At 27.6% G+C, this 27,072-nt stretch overlaps 2 protein-coding genes across 2 annotated transcripts in view; one reads left to right on the forward strand and one right to left on the reverse strand.

Moving 5' to 3' along the window:
• The first annotated feature begins 1,933 nt into the window (after nucleotides 1-1,933).
• The window catches only part of LOC123268382 (sex-determining region Y protein-like), a 39,996-nt gene continuing 14,857 nt past the window's right edge, over nucleotides 1,934-27,072 (forward strand). The window contains exon 1 of the mRNA XM_044733395.1: nucleotides 1,934-1,979. The gene's annotated coding sequence lies outside the window, so the exon portion shown is untranslated. The remainder of the gene's footprint in view (nucleotides 1,980-27,072) is intronic.
• On the reverse strand, nucleotides 15,450-26,672 carry LOC123268381 (transcription factor Sox-10-like). Its single transcript, XM_044733392.1, has 5 exons — nucleotides 25,896-26,672; nucleotides 23,009-23,155; nucleotides 17,167-17,605; nucleotides 15,822-16,123; nucleotides 15,450-15,744 (listed from the first exon to the last, which is right to left on the reverse strand). Exons 1-5 carry the CDS (start codon nucleotides 26,150-26,152, stop codon nucleotides 15,489-15,491), a joined length of 1,401 nt encoding a protein of 466 aa, XP_044589327.1. The 5' UTR covers nucleotides 26,153-26,672; the 3' UTR covers nucleotides 15,450-15,488.

Below are 27,072 nucleotides of genomic sequence, written 5' to 3' on the forward strand. Positions count from 1 at the left end.
GAAAAAATCAGGTATAAAAATTTTGCAGTTACTGTGTTTTAAAATTGGGCAGCCGTTTTCTTGATACAAGAATTCATACATGTTCTTGAAAATTTTCAAGAATATATAGGGTAGAAGTACCGTTTGTGGCCACTGTACCGTTTATGGTCATTAATTTTTCAAATAAATGATAAAAATGTATTTAAATCAATAAACCATTACAAGCTCAATCTGTTTTGATATAAATTTTCTAAAACTCAACAAAAATATGGTTATAATTTTTTCTAAATTAATTCAAATGTTAACTGACCAAAAACGGTGCTAAGGTGGCCAAAAACAGTACTTCTACCCTATTCTTAGCTCAAGAACTTGTTAAATTGATTGAAATAATTTTTACTTCATTTAAATAAAACGATCTCTTGTTTATCCATTATTCAAAGATAAATATTGATGTTCTTGTCTTCAGAAATCAATAATCAATAATAATAGAATATTTGATCGTCATCGAATTTCTTGAACCAAGAAATTGTTAATTGAGTAAGAGTTTTTTTTTTTACTCAGTGTACAATGCACAAATTTCAAAGTAATGTCTGCAAAATAATAGTTAAGAACAATCGTCTTATAAAAGAGTCTGAGAATCTCTGGATAGTACACCAAAGAGGGATCTGTCACGCGTACAAATAGTTGACCTCGCTTGGTCGCCTCTATCAATGGCCCGGACGTCGTTGTATTACTATATACTCCATACTCTATACTACAGTCTTTAGTATTTAGTATTAGATAGCTTACACGATATAATACATCGAGAAGAAGTATAGTGTGTAATATTCTCTGCTGAATGGCGTATTCTCCACCCTACTCTTTCCTTCTCTCCCTTCCTCATCCCCTTCACCAATCTTCGATAAAAGATTTTTCTCCTCTAAAATCAACCACAGCGTCAAAATTCACACAATTTTTTTTTCTAAAAATATCTAATAGGTTTCAAAATAAATTATTTTAGTCTAAAATTTTTTACATAATTTTCAGATAATTTTTTAATGGTCACTATTTTACCGACAGAAATTTTGAAGATAAAATAGAGACCAAAATCTGTAGTACCGCGGGCTGATAATATACCGTGTGAGGTAATAGCAGGCAGTGAAATTATCAATTGCGCACTTATCGGCAGTAGTTATAAAAAAATTAGGCAGAAGTTGAAATTACCGACAGTGGCTCAAGAAAAAAAAATTACAGATCTTTAATATAAAATTTTTAATTTTATGATGAGCAGACTAATAAAGAGGGCGATTATAATTAAGATAATATAAAATACTGCTACACTGTAGCACTAACGGGCCATAAATTTGATATCGTTGTAATTTCCGAGAATATTAGCGGACATGAGAATAATAAAATTATTTTTAATAATAAAGGAGATTAAGAAAAAGAGTGATTTGATTGTGCTTGGAAGATTACGGCTGGATAAAATCGCTGATATAAAAAATCTCAAGATGGGAGCTTAATGTTTAGTTGATGGGCAAAATATTTGATATTTATTTAATACATCATATTTATATTTAATGGTGTTTCCAGCGGTAGTACCCAGCAACCCATCGGATCATAGGTCATTTTCGTTATCACTCCATATAGCCGTCTAGCAGCGCGATAGTAAGCATGCGAAATATACGAGTTTGTTCTCAATCTCTCGTTAACGGTAGCTCGATATAAGATTATAGCTGCGTCGTTAAAATTTTTTATTTTTTTCTTATCGCTGCTCTTTTATTTGTTTAAACGATAACTATTTATTTTCATTGCTATTGCTGTTATTGATATTTATTTAAAGGTTTTTTTTTTTTATTTTTAAAGGAGTAAATTTTTTTATTTCAGAAGCAGTTTTGCGAGTTCGAGCTTTTAGACGAAACTGGTTTTCACAATGATTTGACAGATGGATTTGATTCTGAGATCATTGTGAAAGCTGATTTTGTTCCTTATTCATCGATTTTGCTTTGAAGACATCTATGGTGAGTTTGAATATTTTTTCACTATGTTTAACGCAGCAATTATATTTTAATTATTACTTTAGGACAATAAAGAATTAAGAAGGGTTTTTTTTATTAAAAGAAAAAATCTATGAGCAAAAAATATTTTAAGGATAAAAAAATTAAATTGATTATTTAATGTACTAAAAAATGCAAAAATACCAAAAAAATAATAAGATTCAAAAATTTTTAAATTAAACACTAAACATTGCTCTTTTTTTAATTAAAAAAAAAAATTGCAATCTACAACATGATTTTTAATTAGTTAATTAAATAATTTAATTAATAAATTTAATTTTTAAAATATTAAACAAAATATTTACGAAAATTAATATCAAGCAAATTTTTGTAATATTCAAATTGATTTTTTTTTTATTAATCACTCGAGTCTTATTTTAAATTTATTGAAAATAATTTTCTACTTATTATTTTGATTTGTTATTAGTTTTTTAATTTTTTATAAAAATTAAATATTTTAACCAAAATTTCTTTTGACGTAATTAATTTTTTTATTTTAATAATTAAATGATAAAAATAAAAATCAGATCAAATTCAATGATAATAATTAAAATTAACATACTAAATAATTAAAAAAAAAAAAAGAACTATATTTATAGCTTTATTGACGGGCAATAAATAATCGTCGGGTTTTTATTTATTTCTCGAATCTTTTTGTTGGCAATATATATAGCCGCGGAGAGCCAACACATAAATGCAGAGAGCTAAGCATATAAGTTTCTTGCTGGGTCGTGGGCCGGTGTAATTGTTGACAGATAAATAAATAGGCTGCACAAAGAAGCCACTGTGCAAGATCTTGAGCGTAGCACGCGCTACGTCCCTCGTAGTCGTGCGCCATACCGCCAAGGGCACCAATTTTATTCCCGAGCTTACTTCTCTTCAACAAAACTCAACATCAACACTTTTCATTTTTTCTTATTTATTTTTTCTTAAATAACAGCTAAAATCATTTTTAATTTTTATCCTTAAATTACCGAGCAGGAACTTTTAACATTTAATGACAGGATGAACTAACGGGTGCTTGCCAATTAAACATCTAGAACAGCTAAAGTAATGATAAAGATGAGCAAGTCGAGTACGAGCAATGATAGAAATTTTTTGCTGGTATTTCCGGTAGTGATTTATCAACGGGAAAGATCCTATCGTATCGGGTATTCGAGCATTGCTACAAGAAATTACATTACTTACTAAGATTAATATATTTATATAACTACTTTGCTGCTATGGAATTTTACGTTAAGATTAATAAAAATTTTTTTAAATTAAATAAATAATTTATCTCTTATTTTAAGTCTCTAGAAATTTATTATTATTATTATTATTATTATTATTATTATTATTATTATTATTATCATTATTATTATTACCACCTCAAATCTTAGAAATTAATAATAATAATAATAATAACTAGCAACTTTGCAGTCACTAAGTGACTGCCGTGACTTGTGAACTATAAATAAATAAAATTTTGTTTTATTAAATAATGACTTTTGTTAAATTGCACTGTACTTTCTTAACTATTGACATTCTTAAGGATATAAGCTCATCCTGATGTTACACTCATCAAGAGCTTTCATTTGAGTACCCACATGCATTTTTATATATTTTTCATGTATTCATATATATAAATATATAAAATATATGAAAAATTGATGTGGGTACTCAAATGAAAGGTCTTGATGAGTGTAATGTCGGGGTGAGCTTATATCTTTAAAAATATCATTAGTTGACACAATATCAATGCCAGTTCTTAATTATTGACATTCTTAAGGATATAAGCTCATCCTGATGTTACACTCATCAAGAGCTTTCATTTGAGTACCCACATGCATTTTTATATATTTTTCATATATTCATATATATAAATATATAAAATATATGAAAAATTGATGTGGGTACTCAAATGAAAGGTCTTGATGAGTGTAATGTCGGGGTGAGCTTATATCTTTAAAAATATCATTAGTTGACAAAATAGCAATGCCAGTTCTTAATTATTGACATTCTTAAGGATATAAGCTCATCCTGATGTTACACTCATCAAGAGCTTTCATTTGAGTACCCACATGCATTTTTATATATTTTTCATGTATTCATATATATAAATATATAAAATATATGAAAAATTGATGTGGGCACTCAAATGAAAGGTCTCGATGAGTGTAACATCGGGATGAGCTTATATCTTTAAAAATGTCAATAGTTCACAAGATACAAGGTCGTTTCTTAATTATGTATCTATAGAGATAGAGCATTTTCAAATGCAGCTTAAATATCTATCATAATAAATTGACTATCGTGAGAATGATATAAAACCTCTAAAAGGCACAAATTCAAGTTAAGACCTTTGCAATGGCACTTAATTTTACTAAAAAAAACCCGATTTTATCATATGAATAATAATAATTAATTTTTAACTCAAGATTGTTATTATTCTCTAAAATCTTAAAAAATAATAATTTAATTACAATTAATGATCAGTGATATTCAAATTCCAATTATTGATATTTATTTATTTAAAAGTCGATGAATCGTACCTCGGAATTTATAAATAATCTACGATATAAAATCCCTCGTAACTCATAACTATCAAATGTCAAACGCACCGAATGTTTTATTTGAGAAGAAACTGGTTGGGGTTAGAGTTTAATTTTTTTAGGAGTTAGACCGCAGATTATAAGTATACTTACACCGAGTTAAGTTTTATTTGGGAAAAAAGTAACTCTAGACAGTAGACAGGCATACATTTTATATGTATTTATTGTACAGCCGATGAAGGTTTTAGAAGGCTCAAAAGATCCTCATGTCACAGATGACAGCTTCAAGATCTACCAGATTCGAGTTATCCTTAATCTTTGTATTATTTTAACTTAATCCTCTTTTTCTAATTTTTTTTTTTTAATAAGAAATGCATTTATGTTCAGGCGATATGTGTGAGAAAAATGACTAATTTTCTTTTTTAAACAAGACTAAATAAATTTATTTATATTAATTATAAAAAATACAAGTTAAATTTTTTAGAAATATTTTTTTGGTATTAATACACGGAAAAAAGTAAACTGTAATAAATAACAGTTGATTTATAATAAGTAATGATCAACTGCTAAAAATTACCATTTCAAACAGTAAAATCGTGATTTTACTATTCACTTTATAATATTTACCATTTAAACGTTACAATTTACTCTTTACATGGAAGAAAATACTATTTCAAACAGTAATATTCGCTATGTGAATGTCTAAAATGTTAAAGTATAATAATTAAGAATTCATACTTTGATATTTATCATTTCGTACCTAAAAAATGATCTTATGATATGTAAAAAGTATAAATTAAAGTTAGTAAATTTCTAATACAAGCAACGTCAATATTTACAATGTAAAACGGTAAATTTTAAACGCAACGCTAAAAATCAAACTGTAATTATTGACTTGTTCGGACTGATAAAATGTATATTTTAAAAGTATAATTTTTACTGTTTCAAACGTTAAATTCTCCCAGAGTGAGACCCCTTTCTCTTTCATCTGAGTTCCCCTTCTCCTCATAATATCGACTATATATTGAAATGGCAATTTTTACTGTTTGAAACTATAATTTTTAAAGATGAAAGAGTCGTTATTTACTATAGTGACAGCTACTAATCACTTATTTTGGATATTAAATTATAAATTGTGGCTTTTATACTTTCTACATTAAGTTCTGTAATATTTATATTTTGGCCACCCCGATATCCGCTTTACTGTTTGAAACTATAAAAATTAACCGAAATCCTAGTGAATATTACAGTTTACTTTTTTCCGTGTAAATTTATTACCATATGTGTAACTTAATCATAAATAAATACCTATTATCGAGATTTTACAACTACAAATTATGAATGAATTAGTAAATGATGTAACAATATTATCACAAACGAAAAATGAAAATAATTAATTTATTACCAACAATAGCTTAACAATAAAAAACAAAATAAGTCAAAGGTTACTAAAATCTTTTATTAATAAATTCTTGATAGTGTTTATCATCATCAATCATTAATAACCATTAACAAATTGCATGTGCGTAAATAATCAAGGGCGACTACTAAAAATAAAAGATATAAACAATAACAAAGTACAGTCAAGATAAGATTAGTACAAAAGTTTTAGTTAAACTTTGACCCAGCGGAAGGAAACTCAAGACTATCGGGTATTATTATTATAATATTAAATTTATTTATTTTCCTATTACACTGCTATAGTTTCTTTAAATCTCGATATATTTTTATTAAATATTAAATATTAGGTACAAAAAATAAAATGTAAAAAATTTAATTATTTAATTGTTACTGTACGCATTAATGCAATTAAACTTGACCACCCGCAGTTGGTTGTAGAGGAGCGAGATAAAGCTTTTTAACGTTTGGTTCTTAACTTACATCAACATGCGTGGATATGTATATAGATATATGTATTTACAAGTATCATCTTGTGGTTGAGTTTTTGCGAGGAGCACATGTGGTCATTCCGCGGTGATTTTTTAACGATAAGCATACACCCAGAGAAAAAGACTGCCAAGACTGCGTAGTACTTAGGGTACGAGTAGTGTATATGTAGTGTAGTCGAGAGTAATGCACAGAGAAAGAATTAAATAAGAAGACCGAGATAATATTATGATTAAGATGAGCTGGACCTTACGATGATAACTTGAGCGAATCGCGAATGCGATGGTGCGCACATCCGTTATCTTTATTTTATTTTATAGTCATTAAATATTTCACTTTTTTTTTCTAAACGATAATTATTTTTTATTTTTAACAATTATTTCAATAAATAAACCTTGTAGAAAAATTTTTTTTTCTATTGAATTTCACATTTAATTTTTTTTTTAATAATAAACAATATTTTTTTTTATCATACATATGAGTAAAAAATTTGAGTACAGATTTTAAATTGAAAAAAATTTTTTATTTTATTTTATAATGTACTAGCAACCTTGCAGTCACTGTGTGACTGCCGTGACTTGTGAACTATAAATAAATAAAATTTTGCTTTATTAAATAATGACTTTTGTTAAATTGCACTGTACTTTTTTAACTATTGACGTTTTTGATGATATAAGCTCATCCCAATGTTACACTCATCAAGAGCTTTCATTTGTGTACCCACATTCATTTTTATATATTTTTAATATATAAGGTACCCGCGGTTGGGAATAGCCTAATCGGCTCGGTACCTGCATTTCGAAAGAGTGGGACCAGGGTTCGATTCCGGCGCGCACCAATATTTTTCAATGATTATAATCTAAGAATATGTGCGTTTCATTGCCAGCCATATAGTTATGGAGTTAAAATGTCATTATAGATGTACCTCCATACTATTTAAAACCGTAATGCAAATGCAGGTACTGATTATAACGCGTAAGTCGGCCACAGTCGCAGCACATGTGTGTCGGGCATGAAAGAAAAATCCCGACATGCAGGGGGTGGGGACGAAAAGTGGTTGAGAGTTATAATGACGGGGTTGAGAGATTATATTGCGGAGAAAAAAGTGGAGAGACAATAATTCCCCACCCTCCCTTGTAAAACACTCTACAGTGATACAAGTAAAAACCATCCTCAATTATAACCTCAATTATATAAGGTACCCGCGGGTAATAAGGCCTAAGTGATAGAAATGCTATTTAAAATAACCACTTGCGCTAAAGGCTTCTCTAGTAGAAGCGACTAGCATAGAAATGTCGCTACAAGTTTATAGAGTCCCGATACAATGTTCCCTGTCTTCTATATTTCATCATCCGTCATATGCTAAAGTAGCGCGGGAAAATTCCTAAAAAACGGTTTGAGTAAATGGTAAACATTTTTTATAATTTTATACTTAATAATTTAAAATCATTGTTCTAATTTTTATCAACATCTTAAGAAGTATTGTTGCTAAATTTAAGTGATGATTGATCTATAATACCAATTTTATTTATTTTCGTATAACTATTTCCAGTATGTTTAACCCGCAGGCCTTATTACCCTACCGTAGTAAAATAAGGCCTATTCGCAAGGTTTTTGAAAAAATTCAATTTTGTGTTTGTTTATGGTGAAAATTACCATTACTTCATTATATTGTGTAGCTAATGTATTAAGGGGTTATACGCAGTTGCAAAGCTAAAAAAACAACATTTTTTTATGAATTTTTTCTAGACACAGTTTTTAATTATCAATTACAAGTGATGGTTATTTAAATAGAGCCTACTTTCAAGAATACAATAGCGCGTCAATCATGTAAAAATATAAATGTACACCGCTCCTGTAGAAGATGTTCTGAACGACCTCTAAAAAAAAGGTGCTTGGCGGTGATCTCCATTTCGGTGGTTTGGATTATCTGAAATCAAAAAATATGGTGAATTCTTTTACAGGATAGATTAATGCAGGTATTGGACGAAGGAATAAGAAAAATTTTGATTTTTGACAAAATGGCGTCTATTTGTAAAAAATTTTTCGTTTTTGTTGAAAAACAATTTTCCAAATTGTTAAAAAAAAAATAGTAATAATTTTTTTGAATCTTATACAGCTCATCCCGATGTTACACTTATCAAGAGCTTTCATTTGAGTACCCACATGCATTTTCATATATTTTTCATATATACATATATATTATTTTTAATATTAAACGAGATGAACATATAACTCCTTATCGATCCAAATTGAAATGGTTATCGGTTAAATCGAGAAGAACATATTTTCTGGCCACATATTTCTATAAGTTGCTACATACTGGAAAACCTATTTATTTAAGGGAATTATTTGTAGAAGACGATGCTAGGCGTTCAGAAAGATTAGCGAGTAAAAACAACAATGTAAATTACTTTATTCCTAGTTTTTCTACTTTACATCTTGAGCATTCATTTTCAATTTCGGCAATACGTTTATGGCAAAAGTTACCAGCTGATATAGTAGCTGCAACCACCTTAGAAATATTTAAAAAGAAAATGTATGATTATCTAATCTCTACTGACTTCTAAAAATTGTAAAAATTGTAAAATTATCAATTGTTTAGTAATTGTATTACTTAAATCTTAAGTTAATATTAAACAAATTGCAAATCTTAAATCTAAACCATTATATGATGTTATAACTTAAAAATTTATATATAATCTATGCATTATTGTTACTATACTATACTATCTATATTTTATACTATTTATTTATATTTATATTTATATCTTACAATACAGTCATCACAAATTACATTGTATTAAATACCTTGCCATTCGGCCTGTGCCTTGGCATATATTATTAATAAATAAATAAATAAATAATATATATATATATATATATATATATATATATATATATATATATATATATATATATATATATATATATGAAATATTGATGTGGGTACTCAAATGAAAGGTCTCGATGAGTGTAACATCGGGATGAGCTTATATCTTTAAAAATGTCAACAGTTCACAAGATACAAGGTCATTTCTCAATTATGTATCTAGAGATAGAGCATTTTCGATTGCAACCTAAATACTTATTATCATCAATTGTCTATTGATGAGAATGATATGAAACCTTGAAAAGGCACAGCTCCAGATCAAGACTTTTCCAACGATACCAAATTTAAGCATAAAAACCCATTTTATCATATAAATCTACTGGCCATAAAATTTTGCTTATTCTCTTAATAATATAAATAATTATTAAACATGATATTTTGTTTTTTTTTCTAAGCAATAATATTTTTTGACAAAATATTTTTAATAAAAAAAATTTTTTTTTTTAAAAGTGAATAATTTATAATATTTACTTCTTTTAATAATTTTATTTAAATTAATAATTAGTTTGTTTTGTATTCTTTTAAAGAACGTAAAAATAATTTAATAAATATTTCATAATTAACAGACTTTTTTCATTCTAGCTTCATGACCTTTAATGGTGGGCCGATTTCGTTGCACCCGCGATAGCACTTTGAACCTCTCCTGTGTCTATTTAGACATTTTATTAAATGTTTTTTATATTAATTTTTGTAAAACAGATTACAATGTAATCCTGCGACCAGTCATTTCTTTAAAAAGAGTTTTTATTTTCTTAGTAAGAAGCCTTGAGTGAGTCTAAATGTTGCACCCGCGAGTACGGAATCGCCCTTTACATATAAGTCAAATTTATGTTTCAATTTTGGAGAAGAAAAAAATAAAATAAAAATCATAAAAAAGAAGTTTAGAAATTTTGAAGTGTTTGTAATGTTTAAAAAAAAATACACTTTACCAAGAGCTCGTAAATAAAATTGAAATTTATTGTATCAGTATTAAAGTTAGTTCCACATTATTAAACTTATTTCGACAATTAAAACTCGTGAGAACAAACTTCTCGAGATACTGATGGATCAATAAAATAAAACAAAGTCGTAAAAACTATTTTCCCTAAAAGTTTAATAACATTTTTATTTACTACAAGGTGATATGCGTCAAGTGGATCCGCAGAATAGAGAGCTTAGAGTTTTTAAAATAAAATAACCCCCATTAAATTAAAGCCGAGCCGGAAAATTTCAGTACTGTCGTAAAAGTCTGTAATACTGACACTTATTTCCCCATAAAACTAACATATATATGCATTAGATATTTTTAAAATGATTTTTTAAAATTGAGGGTCTGTTGACGATGACTCAATAAACTCGAGGGCTGGTGTCGTAACACGATCCTCGATTATTTTGTCTAATCGGTTTACTTACAACGGGCCAAAAGTGAGAAAATAAAATAAAAAATTAATTTTACGAGGACCTGGTGGGTTGGCTTACACGTCAAAATACAAGCCAATAAATTAAAGCTGGTTGATTTATTTTTTCGTTAAAAAATAGTCGGCTCGCTGGGTTAATATTTGACTACTGCACACATTGTTTTTGTTTGCACGGAACTCGCAGTGGGACTTACTTACACCTGTAGTATAGGTAGAGAGCCCGAGTCCTGGCTAGTTTTATTTTATCAGGGTAAGCTGCGGTTAAACAGGTGACGAATTATTTTACTGAACTAATGTATAAACGCACCGACATCAACTGAGATCTTTATTTTATTTTATTTATGTGGAGAGCTCAATTTATTTATGATTGACGTGACCACCCTGCTTGCTAATATTTAGTGCAGTTCATTATTGTCGAGTGGGTGATCAAAACCAGACAATTCTACTTAATTATTATCACTTGTTTTTATTATTTTTAAATTTTTATTTTTACTTTCAAGTTAAGTATTTGTTTTCTCTTTTATTTATTTAATAAAATATTAAAACAATAATTAAAATATAAAAATATAATTTTTATAATATAAAAAATTATTTAAATTATTTTTATAATATAAAAATATTTAAATAATAATTAAAATATAAAATATTAATTATTTTTAGATTTTTATTTTTACTTTCAAGTTAGGTATTTGTTTTTTTTTTTTTTTATTAATTTTATTATAAATAATTAACTATTTTTTTTTTAACAAAACTTGGAAAATTCTTAATATTAGATTTTATTTTTAAAATTAGATCTTTAATTTTTTTGTACTAATTTTTACAATTTGTTTATTCAAATTTGAAAAAAAAATTATTATAAGCGATTAATAATTTTTTTTTTTTTTAAGAAAACTTAAAAAATTCTTTCAAATTTTTTCAATTTTTGCATTAAATTTAAAATTTTATTTTTTAATATAAACAATTAATAATTTTTTTAAATATTAAATTAAATCTTTAATTTCTTCCTAAAAAAGACAAATTTTTCCAAAATTTCTTTAAAAGAAATTTAAAGGAAACATGTGTAATTTTATAGACTTTAATACAAAATCACACATGTACTAAAAAAAAAAAAAAAAAAAAAAAAGCGTAAACTAAATTCGCTATTTCTTTCATCCGACTCCTAACATAATAAAGTATAAGTGAATAGTAAAGTCTTAGGTCACGCGTCCGTCAGTTGGATCTCATATTTCAAGCCACGTCCTCGAAATCGAGCGCTCGACAAATGATATACTGCAGGAGTTAAGAGTCTTATGCCTCGTTGAGATCGTTCAACTAAACTATTTTTTACTCCCTCTTTCTCTTTATCCTCACAATATTTTATTATTATTATTTTTATTCTTTTCCACTCGGTTTTACGAGCGTAACAAGTGGAATAACAAACTCCAAATAAAATAACAAAATAGTTGAGTTTCACGCTGGGACTGTTATGCACTGCATGAGGATTTAAACTTTTAATTGCAGCTCACACTGATCTCTAACAAAATCAAATTCCGTTCTAGTCTATAAAATTGAAAAAAATTGATGTTTTTCCACTTTTTTAAAGCTTAAAACCTCTAAAAAAATTTTCAAATATTTATTTTACGTCACCAAATTCACTCAAAATTTTTTTTGTTAATTATAAATAGTTACCAAATATTTAAAACAATTTTTTACAGAATTTCTCTTGTTAAAAAAAAGTACAACTGTCAATTTTGCTAAAGCTCCCCGTATTTGAATAACATATATTTGCTTTTGATTATTAACCAAATATAAATAGGGCAAATGATAAGAAGGTGGCTGATAACGTTTTTTTATCGCGAGAGATCGATGATCTTTACAAAGAATCAATTGGCATACCCTTTCTTCATGCCCTCGCTGTCCTTAGCTAGATATCTATTTATTATATATATATATATATATATATATATATATATATATATATATATATATTATAGAGGTACCGATTATCAATACCCTACATAATTACCATGGTAACCCGTACAGACAATCTTTATACTTGATATTCTAATAATATTTCACTATTTACTCTTTTTATGTGTAAATAAACAAACAAGTATCGAACATTATTAAGGGGTGATTTATTTAATCGTCTATTGGTATGTTATAATCAATTGCTTTGTTTAATTTTTTTATTTGTGCTTTATTGATTTGTTTAAATTTATTTTATTAAGCGAAAAAAATTATTATTAAAATTTTGAAGTTTGTAACCTTGAAAAAAAATGTTTTTAATTTGATTATTATTATTCATTTCTAAGATTTTAAATAATAATAATAATAATAATAATAATAATAATAAATCCTTAACTTGAAAATTTATTATTATTATTTTTTTTTTTAATCAATATTAAAAAATTATAGTTACTATGATTATTATGGTCCTTAGGGAGCACTTGCTCTAAGATTAACATTTAATAAATAAATAAATAAATAGTTGATTATAATTAATGAAAAAAATTTATTTTTAATTTGATCATAAATTTTATATGTTCAAATTTTAAAAATAAATATAAAATTTTCTTGAATTTTTTTCAATAATTAAATTTTAAAATAAAAATTTTTTTCTATAAATCTTAATGAAGAAAAAAAAAGGTTATTAGTAGCCTAAATATTAAATTATAAAATAATGTTTCTAAATAATCGATGATGCTATCCATTATATATCTTAGTACATTAAAAGTGAAAGTAATTTCGAGTGACCAATTAAAGTAACTCAATAATTGCAGCACAATGAATCAACTGTTCATAAGATCGTCAAATCCAAAGATAATAAATAAAATCCGCCATAAAATTTCGGTATAAGCTCAAGATAAAAAAAAAAAAATAAAAAAAAAAGAGTTTTATACTTTTGATAAGAGAATCACGACAGCTGTAGTTTATGATCCTTTATTCTTCCGAAATAACGCTCGGGACTGCACGCGAAATTGTAATTCAAGGGAATTTATATCTAAATATGTTTCTATATCAAAACCGGGTTTTTATATTATTATTATTATTTAATATGAACGCTCAAACTGTCAAAATTTATCCATTTATCGAGTCTATCTCTTCCGGCGTCAAATATTTACGGACATTTGCAAGCATCATCGCTCTTTTCAGAAACCAGCATACTTACTCTTCAATGAATTTAAATTAGAGATAACTAAGACACTTTAATAGCTTTGCTTATCGGCAATTAAAAAATCACCACGCATAAAAATCTTCCCAGAGTGATAAAACATTTTTTCCAGCGTATCGCTCGCGATTTTTATTTTATACATTTGTTTATTATTATTTATTATTAATATTAATATTAAAGTCATTGTCTCGGGTTATTTTTTGTTAACTCTATTGCGTAACTTGCACATGTGACATATATTTATATTTTTATACGTATATGTGTCTCCTTAATCTTGAGACGCGGATAAGTGGCATAAAATCTGTAACATTCCCACGTTCCTCAGACAGACTTTTGATAAGTCTATATTTACTCTCGCAATCCTATGTCAATTAATAAATTTCAAAATTAACAACATTAATAGATTATTTATCATTTTTTTTTTTTGGTATCAACATCAATTTTATTTTTTGTTAGTCATCTATATTACATTTAACATTTATTAAAATAATTATGTCTATTATAAATTATAAAATACCACAAAATTCAAGTACAGACAATTTTTTTTTATCCAAAAAAATATTTTTAAAAATTGCACTCATAAAATATTTTTTATAATTTTCAAAAATAATTAGTCCGCAATTTTTTTTTTCATGAATCATCCATAGATCATTAGTAAAATAATGAGAATAATAACAATTAAAAGTAAAATATTCAGCGAATTTGATTAGAAAAATTCAAAAATTGAATCGTAAAAAAAAATTATTACTAATAATAATAATAATAATAACAGTAGTAAAAAGCATCGGCTAGGCTGTCATGGAATGATGTCATGTCATGGAATCTATGTACTCACATGTGTTACATACTAATACACATTTATATATACTAATAATAATATTTATATATACTAATAATAATAATATAATACATACAGAGCTTAAGAAATTATCTAGTAAAGGCTTTATTTATTTATTAAAATTTATTATAAAAATTAATTAAATTTTTGGCTATCGTGATTAAGGATGTACGAGCAAGGTGGTAACTTTGAAAAAAAAATTTTTGTTTAATTTTTGGAACTAAGAAAATTATTTTAAAGAATTTTATTTTCCTGAATCAAGACAAAAAATTCTTGAATTTTTTTTTTAAATAAAATTTATTTTTTTATTAAATAAAATTTATTTTTTTTTTTTTTTTCAGTAGACTAAATTTTTTTACAAAATTGTTTTTAATTTAGAATTTTGGATTAACTTATAAAAATTAACACATTTTTTAATTTTTCCCCCAAAAAATTTTCTATAAATTAAAAAAAAATTTTTTAAGATGGAAATAAATATATTAAAAATAATTTTAGCCTAAAAAATTGATACTTTATCAAGAAAATTAAAAAATTATATTAAATTCACGTTACTGCGCAACAGTCAGTGCACATCCCCACTCTAGTACCCGCCCATACTCCTTAATAGCAGGTAATTAATCGTAGAATTAGGTCAAATAATTTAAAAATAAGAAATTAATATTAATATTAATATTAACAAAAGGTAATTTATTTTTTTAACTATTATTTATTATTTATTATATTATATTAGTTAATATTTAATATTTATATTATGTTAAAGTTAGTGTGGATTATAAGTAATTGGGCCAAGTTTCGATGCTAGGTACGTAGCGATGGCTCGCGTACTGCATGTAAGGACTGTTAACATGAGAATGGGTGACCTGGTTGTTTGAATGTGGGTGGTGAGGCGCGGAAATGTATTGTACCGAGGGCAAAGGCGGCTGAAGCTCGTGATAACGTATCATGTCCTGTCGATCTTCCCAAGAGACTTCGGGTATTGATTCCGAGCAGAATCTTTTGTTGGGCCTGTCGTTGTCTTCTTCGTATCTAAGCAGATTTATTTTTTTTTTTTTTAATAAAAATTTGGAATTTAAATTTGTAAAATTAAAATTTATTAAATTTACCGATTTATCAGCCAAGGGGACGGATTCGCAGGGGGATTTTGGTACTGATGAACGGAGAGCACTTGCTGGGGGAGATACTGGTCCAGCTCGCTGCTCTCAACTTCGCATTCCTGGAGATTGAGGGGCAAATTTAGGTTCACTAGGGGGCTGAGGCTGCTTATGGGAGGCTCCTCGGTCAGGGGAACCTCGGTTACGTCGATGAATCTACTCAGGTCCATGGTACTCTGCTGTTGGGAAGAGTCGGACATTGAAGAGGCTGAAAGCTCTTGCTGGTAATGGATGTGTTGCTGGTGTGTCAGCGCCTGTAATTTTTTAATTTATTCATTTTTATTTTGGGTTAAGAATTTTGAGGGAGGAATTTTGAAGGATTTTTATCTTAAGGTAAGACTATCGATAATAAATCTGGAAAAATTCAAATTTTTGTTACAAAGTTTAGTTTAATTTACAGAGTAAATTTATTTAAGCAAAGTTTGCGTTAGAAAAAATAATCTATATTATTGATAGAATGAAAATTTTTATCTCTAGATACATAATTAAGAAATGACCCTGTGTCTTGTGAACTATTGACATTTTTTAAGATATAAGCTCATCCCGATGTTACACTCATCGAGACCTTTTATTTGAGTACCCACATCAATTTTTCATATATTTTATATATTTATATATTTCACAAATACTATATACATAAAATATATAAAAAATGCCATGTGGGTACTCAAATGAAAGCTCTTGATGTGTGTAACATCGGAATGAGCTTAAATCTCTAACAATGTCAATAATTATAAGAACTGGCATTGCTGTCTTGTTAACTAATGATATTTTTAAAGATATAGTACTCACATAAATTTTTCATATATTTATATATTTCGCAAATACCATATATATATAAAATATATAAAAAATGCCATGTGGGTACTTAAATAAAAGCTCTTGGTGTTTGTAACATCGGGATGAGCTTATATCTTTAAAAACGTCAATATTCAAGAAAGTACAGTGGAATTTAACTAAAAAGATTATTTAATAAAGCAAAATTTTATTTATTTATAGTTCACCAGTCACAGCAGTTACATAGGTTGCTAGTTTTTTATTAATTCGTATTATCGTATATTATGAATTTGTACTTTTCAAATTTTTTTATTTGTAAAAAAATCAGTCAATAAATAAAATGATCTATAACTAACTCAAGCAAAAAATTTCTAAAAATAAAACCAAAGCCTGAACATATACAAAGTGAAAAATGATTGACGGGTCAATAAAAAGTAATTGAGATCGCGATATATTTACGATTAACAAGATATGTAATATAAATTAAAACGTTGGATTAAACATCTGTTTAATTACACACCTGATTGACAAAGTGGTGCCCTCGAGGCGTCGTCGGTGGTGTAGGAGGTGACAGGCCTTGATTCGGCGTCGTGGGAGGCGAGGAACTCACTCTGCTTTGCGGGGAATTCGGAGCTTGGATGCCGCGCGGGCTCAGGTCTTCTTGCTTCAGCGGGCTCGTCACGAACCCCATGTTTCCTCCCTGCTGTCCTTGGTTGTGATGATGGCTTAGGTGATGATTATGATTTAGATGATTATTATTATGATTTAGATGATTGTTATTATGATTGTGATGGTTTTGGCCGGCGTTGGACCCGCGGGAGGGTGAATTTTCCCGACCAGGGCCGTTTTGCTTCCTGCGCCTCGGCTGGTACTTGTAGTCAGGATGTTCCCGCTTGTGGATAACTCTCAGCCGGTCCGCTTCTTCGATGAAAGGTTTTTTGTCGTTCTCCGACAGAAGTCTGAAGCAGAAATGAGTGATTGCATGTCAGTGGGTAAAATTAATGTGGATTGAAATTTTGCTCGCGGAAAAAACATTATCCGGATAAGCGACGCAGCTCAACTTAACTCAAGGGTTTCTGGTTAGTGTTGACGGTGGTGATACTTGTTCCGAAGCATTAAGGGCTACTTGAACGGTATATTACTTGTGTCGTGTAATGTATCACTTGTCACTTTTCGTTTTTTTTTACTTATCGGTCGAAAAGAGGAAAAGATTGTTTATTTTTTGTATAATATTTATAATTTTAATTTTCATTTTAAAATTTTCATTTTAACAGTCAATTTTTTCGACTACTGAATAATTTATAAAAATTTTTTTTTGTGGAAAATTTATTTTTTAAATTAAAAAAATTTATTTTAAAAAATTACTTTAACTGAAAAAAAATTGTCATTTTGTCTACTGATAATATTTTTAACGATATAAGCTCATCCTGAAGTTACACTTATCGAGACCCTTCATTTGAATACCCACACGAATTTTTTATATATTTTATATATTTTACATATATGAGAAATATCATATATATATATAAAATATATGAAAAAAATCGTGTTGGTATTCAAATGAAAGGTCTCGATAAGTGTAACCCCAGGATGAGTTTATATCTTAAAAAATGTCAATTATAAAGAAATGACGTTGTATTTTGTCTACTTGTGACATTTTTAACGATGTAAGCTCATTCTGAGGTTACACTTATCGAGACCTTTCATTTGAATACCCACACGAATTTTTTGTATATTTTTTATATAAATCACAAATATGAGAAATATCATATATATAAAATATATGAAAAAAATCATGTTGGTATTCAAATGAAAGGTCTCGATAAGTGTAACCCCAGGATGAGCTTATAACAAAAAATGTCAATTACTAAGAAATGACGTTGTATTTTGTCCACTGATGATATTTTTAACGATATAAGCTCATCCTGGAGTTACACTTATCGAGACCTTTCATTTAAATACCCACACGAATTTTTTGTATATTTTACAAATATGAGAAATATCATATATATAAAATATATGAAAAAAATCGTGTTGGTATTCAAATGAAAGGTCTCGATAAGTGTAACCCCAGGATGAGTTTATATCTTAAAAAATGTCAATTATAAAGAAATGACGTTGTATTTTGTCTACTTATGACATTTTTAACGATGTAAGCTCATTCTGAGGTTACACTTATCGAGACCTTTCATTTGAATACCCACACGAATTTTTTGTATATTTTTTATATAAATCACAAATATGAGAAATATCATATATATAAAATATATGAAAAAAATCATGTTGGTATTCAAATGAAAGGTCTCGATAAGTGTAACCCCAGGATGAGCTTATAACAAAAAATGTCAATTACTAAGAAATGACGTTGTATTTTGTCCACTGATGATATTTTTAACGATATAAGCTCATCCTGGAGTTACACTTATCGAGACCTTTCATTTAAATACCCACACGAATTTTTTGTATATTTTACAAATATGAGAAATATCATATATATAAAATATATGAAAAAAATCGTGTTGGTATTCAAATGAAAGGGCTCGATGAGTGTAACTCCAGGATGAGCTTATATCTTAAAAAATGTTAATAATTAAGAAATGACGTTGTATTTTGTCCACTGATGATATTTTTAACGATATAAGCTCAACTTATTTTTTCTATATAAAAAAAATAGTATCAAATAATTTTGAATATCACTAGTAATATTTAAAACTCATACTTTTACTATCATTAAACTATTCCACCCTCCTAAGCATAAAACTCAAATAAAAAGATAAACTATGATACTATTTGCCGTGAAAAAACAAACTGGTATCGGTATCAGTGATCCTTGGCGCGTGCTTGCAGCTGCCGGCAGGAAACTTCCCGATACAGCAATTCCGATAAGAACCCACATATATAATACAACATAAAATAGAATAATGATAACCATAAGACAGATAGAACCCGCGCTGGATTTCTTCAGGTAAGATCTTACAATAAGCTCGTTGTCGCCGTCAGGTGAATTTTCTAAGCCTGACAGTGAAAAACAAACATCCAGGAACCACAAACAGGTAGTGATGCGAGTTTTAATTTACCAAACTTAAATTTCAAACGAAATAATAACAAGATAATACGGAACGGCTCGTGTGAACGACCCTCACTCGAAACCCCAAACTCTTTTTTTATTTGGCTATTATTATACATATATAGTATGATTCCTCCCGACATCTGATGGCTCACCCGCTCTAGACGTTAGTAATAGTACAGTATAATCCTGCAGTGCATCATCTGGCAGCAAAAACCGAAAAATAACCGACCGCTGCTATCGGGCTTAAGAAAAAAAAAATGTCTCAAGTCCATTGACCAGATGCTCAAGTTTTTTTGCTACTTGCTACTTCAAATTCTTCTGTTAGAAAAAAATTTCATTAAATAACTTCAATTTTTTTTTTTATTTTGCATTATTTTATATTTAATAAAAATTATTTTTTAATAAAAAAGTAAATTAACAAGCTTAATAATAAAAAATTTCATTAAATAACTTCAACTTTTTTTTATTTTGCATTATTTTATATTTAATAAAAATTATTTTTTAATAAAAAAGTAAATTAACAAGCTTTATAATGAAAAATTAATAATAATAAAAAATTTCATTAAATAACTTCAATTTTTTTTTTTTTATTTTGCATTATTTTTTATTTAATAAAAATTATTTTTTAATAAAAAAAGAAATTAACAAGCTTAATAAAAATAACAACAATAATAATTTTTAGTACGGAATTTTTAGATGTGAGTGAGGTTAATGCAACGAGCAAAGTGTGTGTGCTTAAACACAAGTAGCAAAAATTTTTTCCAATCAGTTTATAGATAAATTAATGTAATTGCACAATATTTTTTAATATTTTATTTTTAAAAACTTCTTTACATAATAATAATAAAAATAATAATTTGTTGATATTTTCTACAATAAAAAAAAATCTCATATTTTTTGAAACAAAAACTTAGAATAAAACATTACTGCGTTTCGTAAAATTCTTTACACATATATAAATTAATTAATAATTTTTGGATTAAACTATCAGAAGCTAAATATCAATTATCAATCTAAAATTCTTGATTTTTGAGCACTTTAAAAAAATCTGACAATTTTTTAGTCGACAAAAAAAAATTTAAGAAAGTTTATTGACAATAATATATAATTGAGAGCCTAAAATACCTTTCGCGTAAATTCAAACTCGCTAAGTGCCGGTCAAACTCATCCCAGGTGCTAAATAATTATCTGTTCCTCTAAAATAAGTCCCCATGGCACACACCGAGCCGAATAGGTACCTACAAGACTTCCGAATAACGTGAGAAACAAAAGTACTCTCACCTTTCACCTCACCGTAACCTCCAAAAGCGTTTGCTCAATTTAAAAATACAAACATTTGTATAACACGACTTTCTCATCGTTATATTACATGATACATGACTAATGTACTGACTGTGATTGTCAATATCAAAATACTCGAGACTCGAGACTCGAGACAAGACCTCATGTACACTGTTATTATAGATACAGATACATATGCTTGAGGATATAATTTGATCAGATACAATATAAGATTAAAAAAAATAACTTAAATGATACAATAATACCCAGCGGGATATTCTGTCGGCGGGTTTCTCTCTAACGCGATGGGGATTCTCGTTAACTCTGTTAATCTGTCGATGATAAAGAAAACTTCAATGATTGTTATCATTATTAATCGGAGGATTTTAATTCTCATGGTTTCTTTTGTCGAGGATTATTAGGACGACGATTAGTTTCCGCCAGTCACCAAAAGGTCGCTGACTTAAACCCTATTTTAGGCTTTTAACATTTCATTCTATGGATTGACATCTCTACTTATATAAATTTTTATATTGTCGAGGTAACAAACAAATTGTTACGTTACATTACTTCTCTTTATTCTAATTAAACTCCCACGCTGTGGGAGGACAAATTATACTTTTTCATCGAATATATAATGTCGTCTGTGAAAAAGAAAGTTATTCTCTATTAATATTATTTGTGGCAAAATTTATTCAAAATTAATTATTTTGAATCAAGCAGAAAAATTTTTTATTTAAATAAAATTTATAAAATTTCTTTTGTTAAAATTTTTCTGCTTTTTTTTTAAACTAAAAAATTTTTCAAAATGATTTTTAGTGATTTAAAAAAAAAATGAACTCGATTTTAAGAGAAAAATTTTAGAACCAAAAAAATTACTGAAGAAATTCATAATTTTTAATCAAGAAGAAAAATTTTTAATTCAAATAAAATTTATAAAATTTCTTTACCTAAAATTTTTCTTCTTGTTTTAAAATCATAAAATTCTTAAAAATTATTTTTTTCTATTCAAGAATTTTTCTAATAATAATTTTTATGTATTAATAATTTCAATATCATGGGAATTAAGTGTAATTGTAAAACCCACTTACAAGAGGGGGAGAAAAATGAAATTACCCTAATAAAATTACTCATGCTCCGAAGACCAAGACGAAGAAGAGTAAGAGTCCGCGGCAGAATCAAACCTGTGAGAATTTGTTTATCTGATTGGCCGTCTGGGGCTCGATACTATACCAGGCGACTGAAACGGAGAGCTCACATAGCTTCACTCACATTAAACATTAACCGGATCCACATGGGATTAATGATTAATGCCGATTGCAAGACGGATTTAAGAATTTTAAATACTGGGAAGGCTATCGGGGGATCTAGAGCTTTTCTGCTTTTGATGAGATTCTGAAGAACTGGGCAGACTGCAAATAGATATGTGTGTGAATATGTATATCATGTGTGGTGTGTGGTGTTGGTTCTATTCCACCATTTTAATCTGCAGTTTCTTCGTGTCAGTGCAAATTGACCGTTTAGTTTCTAAGTGCGTATATCCACGCCCATTTCTCTATGGCGCATGCACTTTTATGCACAATTTAATTATTATGCAATTTATATTCATATATATTTCATCTATTCAATTAAATTTATTTTTTTTGTATCTAAAATTTTAAATATAAAATATAGTAAAGAGTGATATTAAAAATAACATGAAATAATTAAGTAACAAATGGTGCTAGAAGCAGAGCTTTTATTTATTAAGATGCAGATTAATATAATATATAACACTGTGATGAAAAATTGTAAAAAATAGTTTTTACTGTTGAAAAAGGTTAAATAAATCTAAATTTTTTTTCATAAAAAAATAATAAATAATTTTAACATGCCTAAAAAAATTGATTGGTCAAAAAAAATTATTATTGTTTAATTTTTCAGAAAAAAAAATTATTTTTTTTGATAATTTACCAAGAAAAATTTTAATTAAAAATTTTTTTTTAATTATAATTAATAATAAATAACTTACCTCCACAATTTACCAAGAGTTTTAGACAACTCGGCGTTATGAAGCTGTGGGTACTGATCAGCGAGTTTTTTTCTCGCAGCCTGGGCCCATACCATGAAGGCATTCATCGGCCTTTTTACATGCGCCGCTCTTTTATCACTTGTTCCTCTGAAAATAAAAAATAAATTTTTACTAAATTTTACTTAAATTTTATCGAATTCAATCTCAATAAAAAAAATTAAATTTTTTTTTAATTATTAATATTAATATAAGACTCCGCAAATTTTTTAGACAAAACAGAAAATAATTAATTAATCCAAAAATTGCTTGAAAAAAATTCGGCCGTGCAAATTGTTGGTTTTAAATTAAAGAAACTTTTATATTAAAAGTATCAATTATATTAAAAGTATCGATATTGATAGAAAAAAAAAATATTTTGTATGGACATCATATCAGGGTGACTTGTATAATTTCTCGCGAAGGATAATCATACACATACATGCATGTAAAGACGTGGTATAAAGTTTTTAGTGGCTGGTAACCACTAAACCACTCGAGTGGATGCTCTAAGCTTAAAATAACACGACACAAGTGTACTAAGCCCTTTTATTTATTTCTCAGAAGATGACTTCATAAAAGTTTAACGTATATAGATGTAACGTCAAGGATGATGTGCTTTTGAGTGACATCCTATCCACCCTCACAATATTACATTTTTTTTTATTAAAAGAAAGTAGCGACAGAATAACTGATGACAAAATGATGAAATTGCAAAAAATGTAAAAAATGTATTTTTAAAAAATTTATTCACGCAAATATTAAATGTTTTATTATGAGCGAAAATATATTTTTGGTAAAAATTCATTTTTGGACGGTAGCTAATCCGCGTCGGGGGTGTTAATCCGAAGGTAAACGGCAAAAGGCAAGGAGCTGCGGGTGATTAGCGAGAGTTTACTAACAAGAGTCTCTATAGTCGCGACATATTTTTGCGTGTTACCTCTTATCTTCTACTCCACTCGGTTTACGCGGCTGGGTAAAATTAAATGGACAAGGTAAACTTTGGCGTACGAAAAATACAACACAGTGTTTGCTTGGTGATTAAGCTCATTCAAACTTCAAACTTAATTGTCGACGGCTGCGATGTGTAATCGTTGAGGACTTAATACACTCCCACCGATTATTCCCACGTTTTCGTTATCGGGCTTCGGATCTCGGAGAAGGTTTGATATGTTTTTTATTGTTAGCGATAACCCCCTCGGATATTTATATAAAATGATAGTGATAAGTGAACTGGCACAGAATATTTTACATTTTTTTTTTGAGAAATTTAAAGTTTTTTCGCGAATTTTTTTGCCAAATTATTTTTTAATAATTAATTATTAATTTTATTAAATATTAATAAATTAATTATAATATTAATAAATAATAATTAATATTAATTATTAATAATTAAATTGTCTACAATAAATCATTAAAAAAATTCTAGACTCTTAAATAAAAATTTATTGACAATTAAAATTCAATATTTGGAAATTTTTGAGTTTTTAAAACGCAACTTTTGAACAATTCATCCTGCAAAATTTTTATTAAGACAAAAGTTGTTGTAAATTTAATTTTCTACAAATTTTGCCTATAAAAAATTTCCTAGGACCAATAGTTCCAAAAATAAACCTATTTTCAATTTTTTACAAGCATTAAAAATATTTAAAATCTTCATAACTTTTGAAAAATTCATCTCGCAAAATTTTTATCGAAAAAAAAAGTTATTGTAGATTAAATTCTATTCAACTTTTGTCTATAAAAAATTTCCTAGGACCAATAGTTTAAAAGAAAACAATAGTTTCAAAGAAATAGTTAGACAACATGAGTATCAATACAACACAAGAAAAAAGAAGAATTCGGTAAAAAATAAAAAAAGAACAACAGCTGAGAAGACAATTGATACATATAGATTTGAGCTTTATATTAAATTAAGTATAATAACAAAGAACGCAAAAACGTTGCCAAGTTTTAAGAGACTTTTAAAAATTGATATAAAAAACCATGTGATATACATTATTGTACTGTATATTTTAACTCCTTTGAAAAATTGCATTAATTTAGATACTTTATATATATTTTTTCCATGTAGCTGAAAACTAATTAATAAATCAAACCATTATTATTAAAAATCAATTTTTGATACGCTCCAAAAATTCCCAAATATTTCAAAGTTTCACAATTTTTAAACAATTAATCCCACAAAATTTTGAACCTTAAATTGCAATTTAAATTCTCAATAATTACATAACTCTTCCACAAAATTCAAAATTTTCCAACAAACCTAACCACAGCAAAGTTCGGCTGCCCAATTTCAAAACACAGTAATTGACAATTTTAAGATTTTTAAAAATTTTTCTTACTAAAAAAAAGTTTGCGCGCCTAATTAATACAAAATTTGATTTTTGAATAAAAAATACTGGAATATAAATATTTTTAAGAAAAAATACTCGAAATTAAGGTCTAAAAGTTATAAGAAATGGAGCAATACCAAAAAAAATCAGGCATACAAATTTTGCAGTTACTGTGTTTCAAAATTGGGCAGCCGAGTTGTATAAAAAAATACTTCAAAAACCCAGAACCACACCTAGGAAAAATTCCACCTTGTCAAACAATCTAAGCCCCCATCTATAAACAAACACTCCCAACCGATCGTGTATTAATTAGCTAATTTCCGTTAATTGACACCGAGGACATTTTTCCGTGTCTCTTTTTCCCAGCCGTGGAAAACGAGTCCTTCATAATTAACTTAGCATCATCGCTATTTAACGTTCTAAACTTTTTCTGTCATCGCTAATATTGTTTATTTTTCTATTTCTAAAAAACCTCGGTTCCCATGCTTGCAATTCCGAGCTCTTCGTTTACTTACTTGGTAGCAACAGGTACTAGTGTCCAGTCATAACCATCCAGGACTTTTGCGACAGCTTTGCTTATTTCTGCACCCTTCACACCCCCCGCGATACTTTCACTCGCACTTTTAACATTAGCTACATTTTTATTCTCATTACTATTATTATTATTATTATTATTATTATTATTATTATTATTATTATTACTCACACTATTGTTATTATTATTTGCAATTGGAGGAATTAAGTCCGAATTTTCCCCCATAATTACGTTCATTTTAAAAAATAAAAAACCCTAAAAAATAGCTGAGAAAACGGTCAGCTAGTGTAAACAATTACAATTACAATTAAAATACTTGTAAAATAAAATGCGTTACACTTTAAAGTATCTTTGTTCGTTGCTATCATTTACGCTGGCATCAACAATAATTATAATTATAATTACAATAAAAAATAAAATACAAATGTTATCTCCTCCTCTGTGGTATGTTTTATTAAGTGAAGTTAACGCTCGATTACTTGCACTTTAATTTTATAAGTTGTCTATTACAGTTTTAATTATTCACTAAATTGTCACACATGTCACTCCTCACTTTTATTTATTTTACGTCACACATTAATTAATTTTTAATTAATTGTTTGGAGAAAAATTTTTTTGATTGTAAAAATTGGCTTGTTGGTTTCTTAAATGGTTAAGAGTGAAGTAATGGTCCCACTTTTTAAACAGTTAATGCTAGAGCGCGATCAGCGCACAAGTGAGGTGGTTAGATTTTGCCTCGGGGCAGTTTCCTCCACGCGTTTTAAGGCCCGAATGGTATGGTACAAATAGGCGGGGCGTAATATCGTGACACTTGTTGCTTCTACTGCTTCTTATATATGTATATATAGTCTCATCTCTGGTGTATATATGTTGGCTCAAAGACCCAGAACATTAAATTTGAGAATTTCGTAAATAAAAAAAAAAATAAAATAAAATTTATGGGAAAATATTTTTTGAGAAAAAGTACAAATTAAAATTAATATTTATATTTTATATATTATTGCATGTGTGTAATATACTATAAGTATGTGAGTATAAATATGAATTGATAATAAAAATTATCAATAACTAATTAATCAAATAATTAAAAAAAAAGAGTCAGAGTTGGAGTTTGGTAGATAATTAATATTAGATTGAAGAATAATTAATTGCGAAAA

Source organism: Cotesia glomerata, linkage group LG7 (genome assembly GCF_020080835.1).
Source record: "Cotesia glomerata isolate CgM1 linkage group LG7, MPM_Cglom_v2.3, whole genome shotgun sequence".
In the NCBI taxonomy this organism is placed as follows: Eukaryota; Metazoa; Arthropoda; class Insecta; order Hymenoptera; family Braconidae; genus Cotesia; species Cotesia glomerata.

What these genes read in the sequence shown, in the direction of transcription:
- LOC123268381 (XM_044733392.1), bottom strand. Translation starts at nt 26,152, where the DNA reads ATGAACGTAATTATGGGGGAAAATTCGGACTTAATTCCTCCAATTGCA. An exon ending in CTAGTACCTGTTGCTACCAA is followed by an intron (nt 23,156 to 25,895) that starts GTAAGTAAACGA and finishes TTTTATTTTCAG; the next exon opens with AGGAACAAGTGATAAAAGAG. An exon ending in ACTCTTGGTAAATTGTGGAG is followed by an intron (nt 17,606 to 23,008) that starts GTAAGTTATTTA and finishes TTTCTGCTTCAG; the next exon opens with ACTTCTGTCGGAGAACGACA.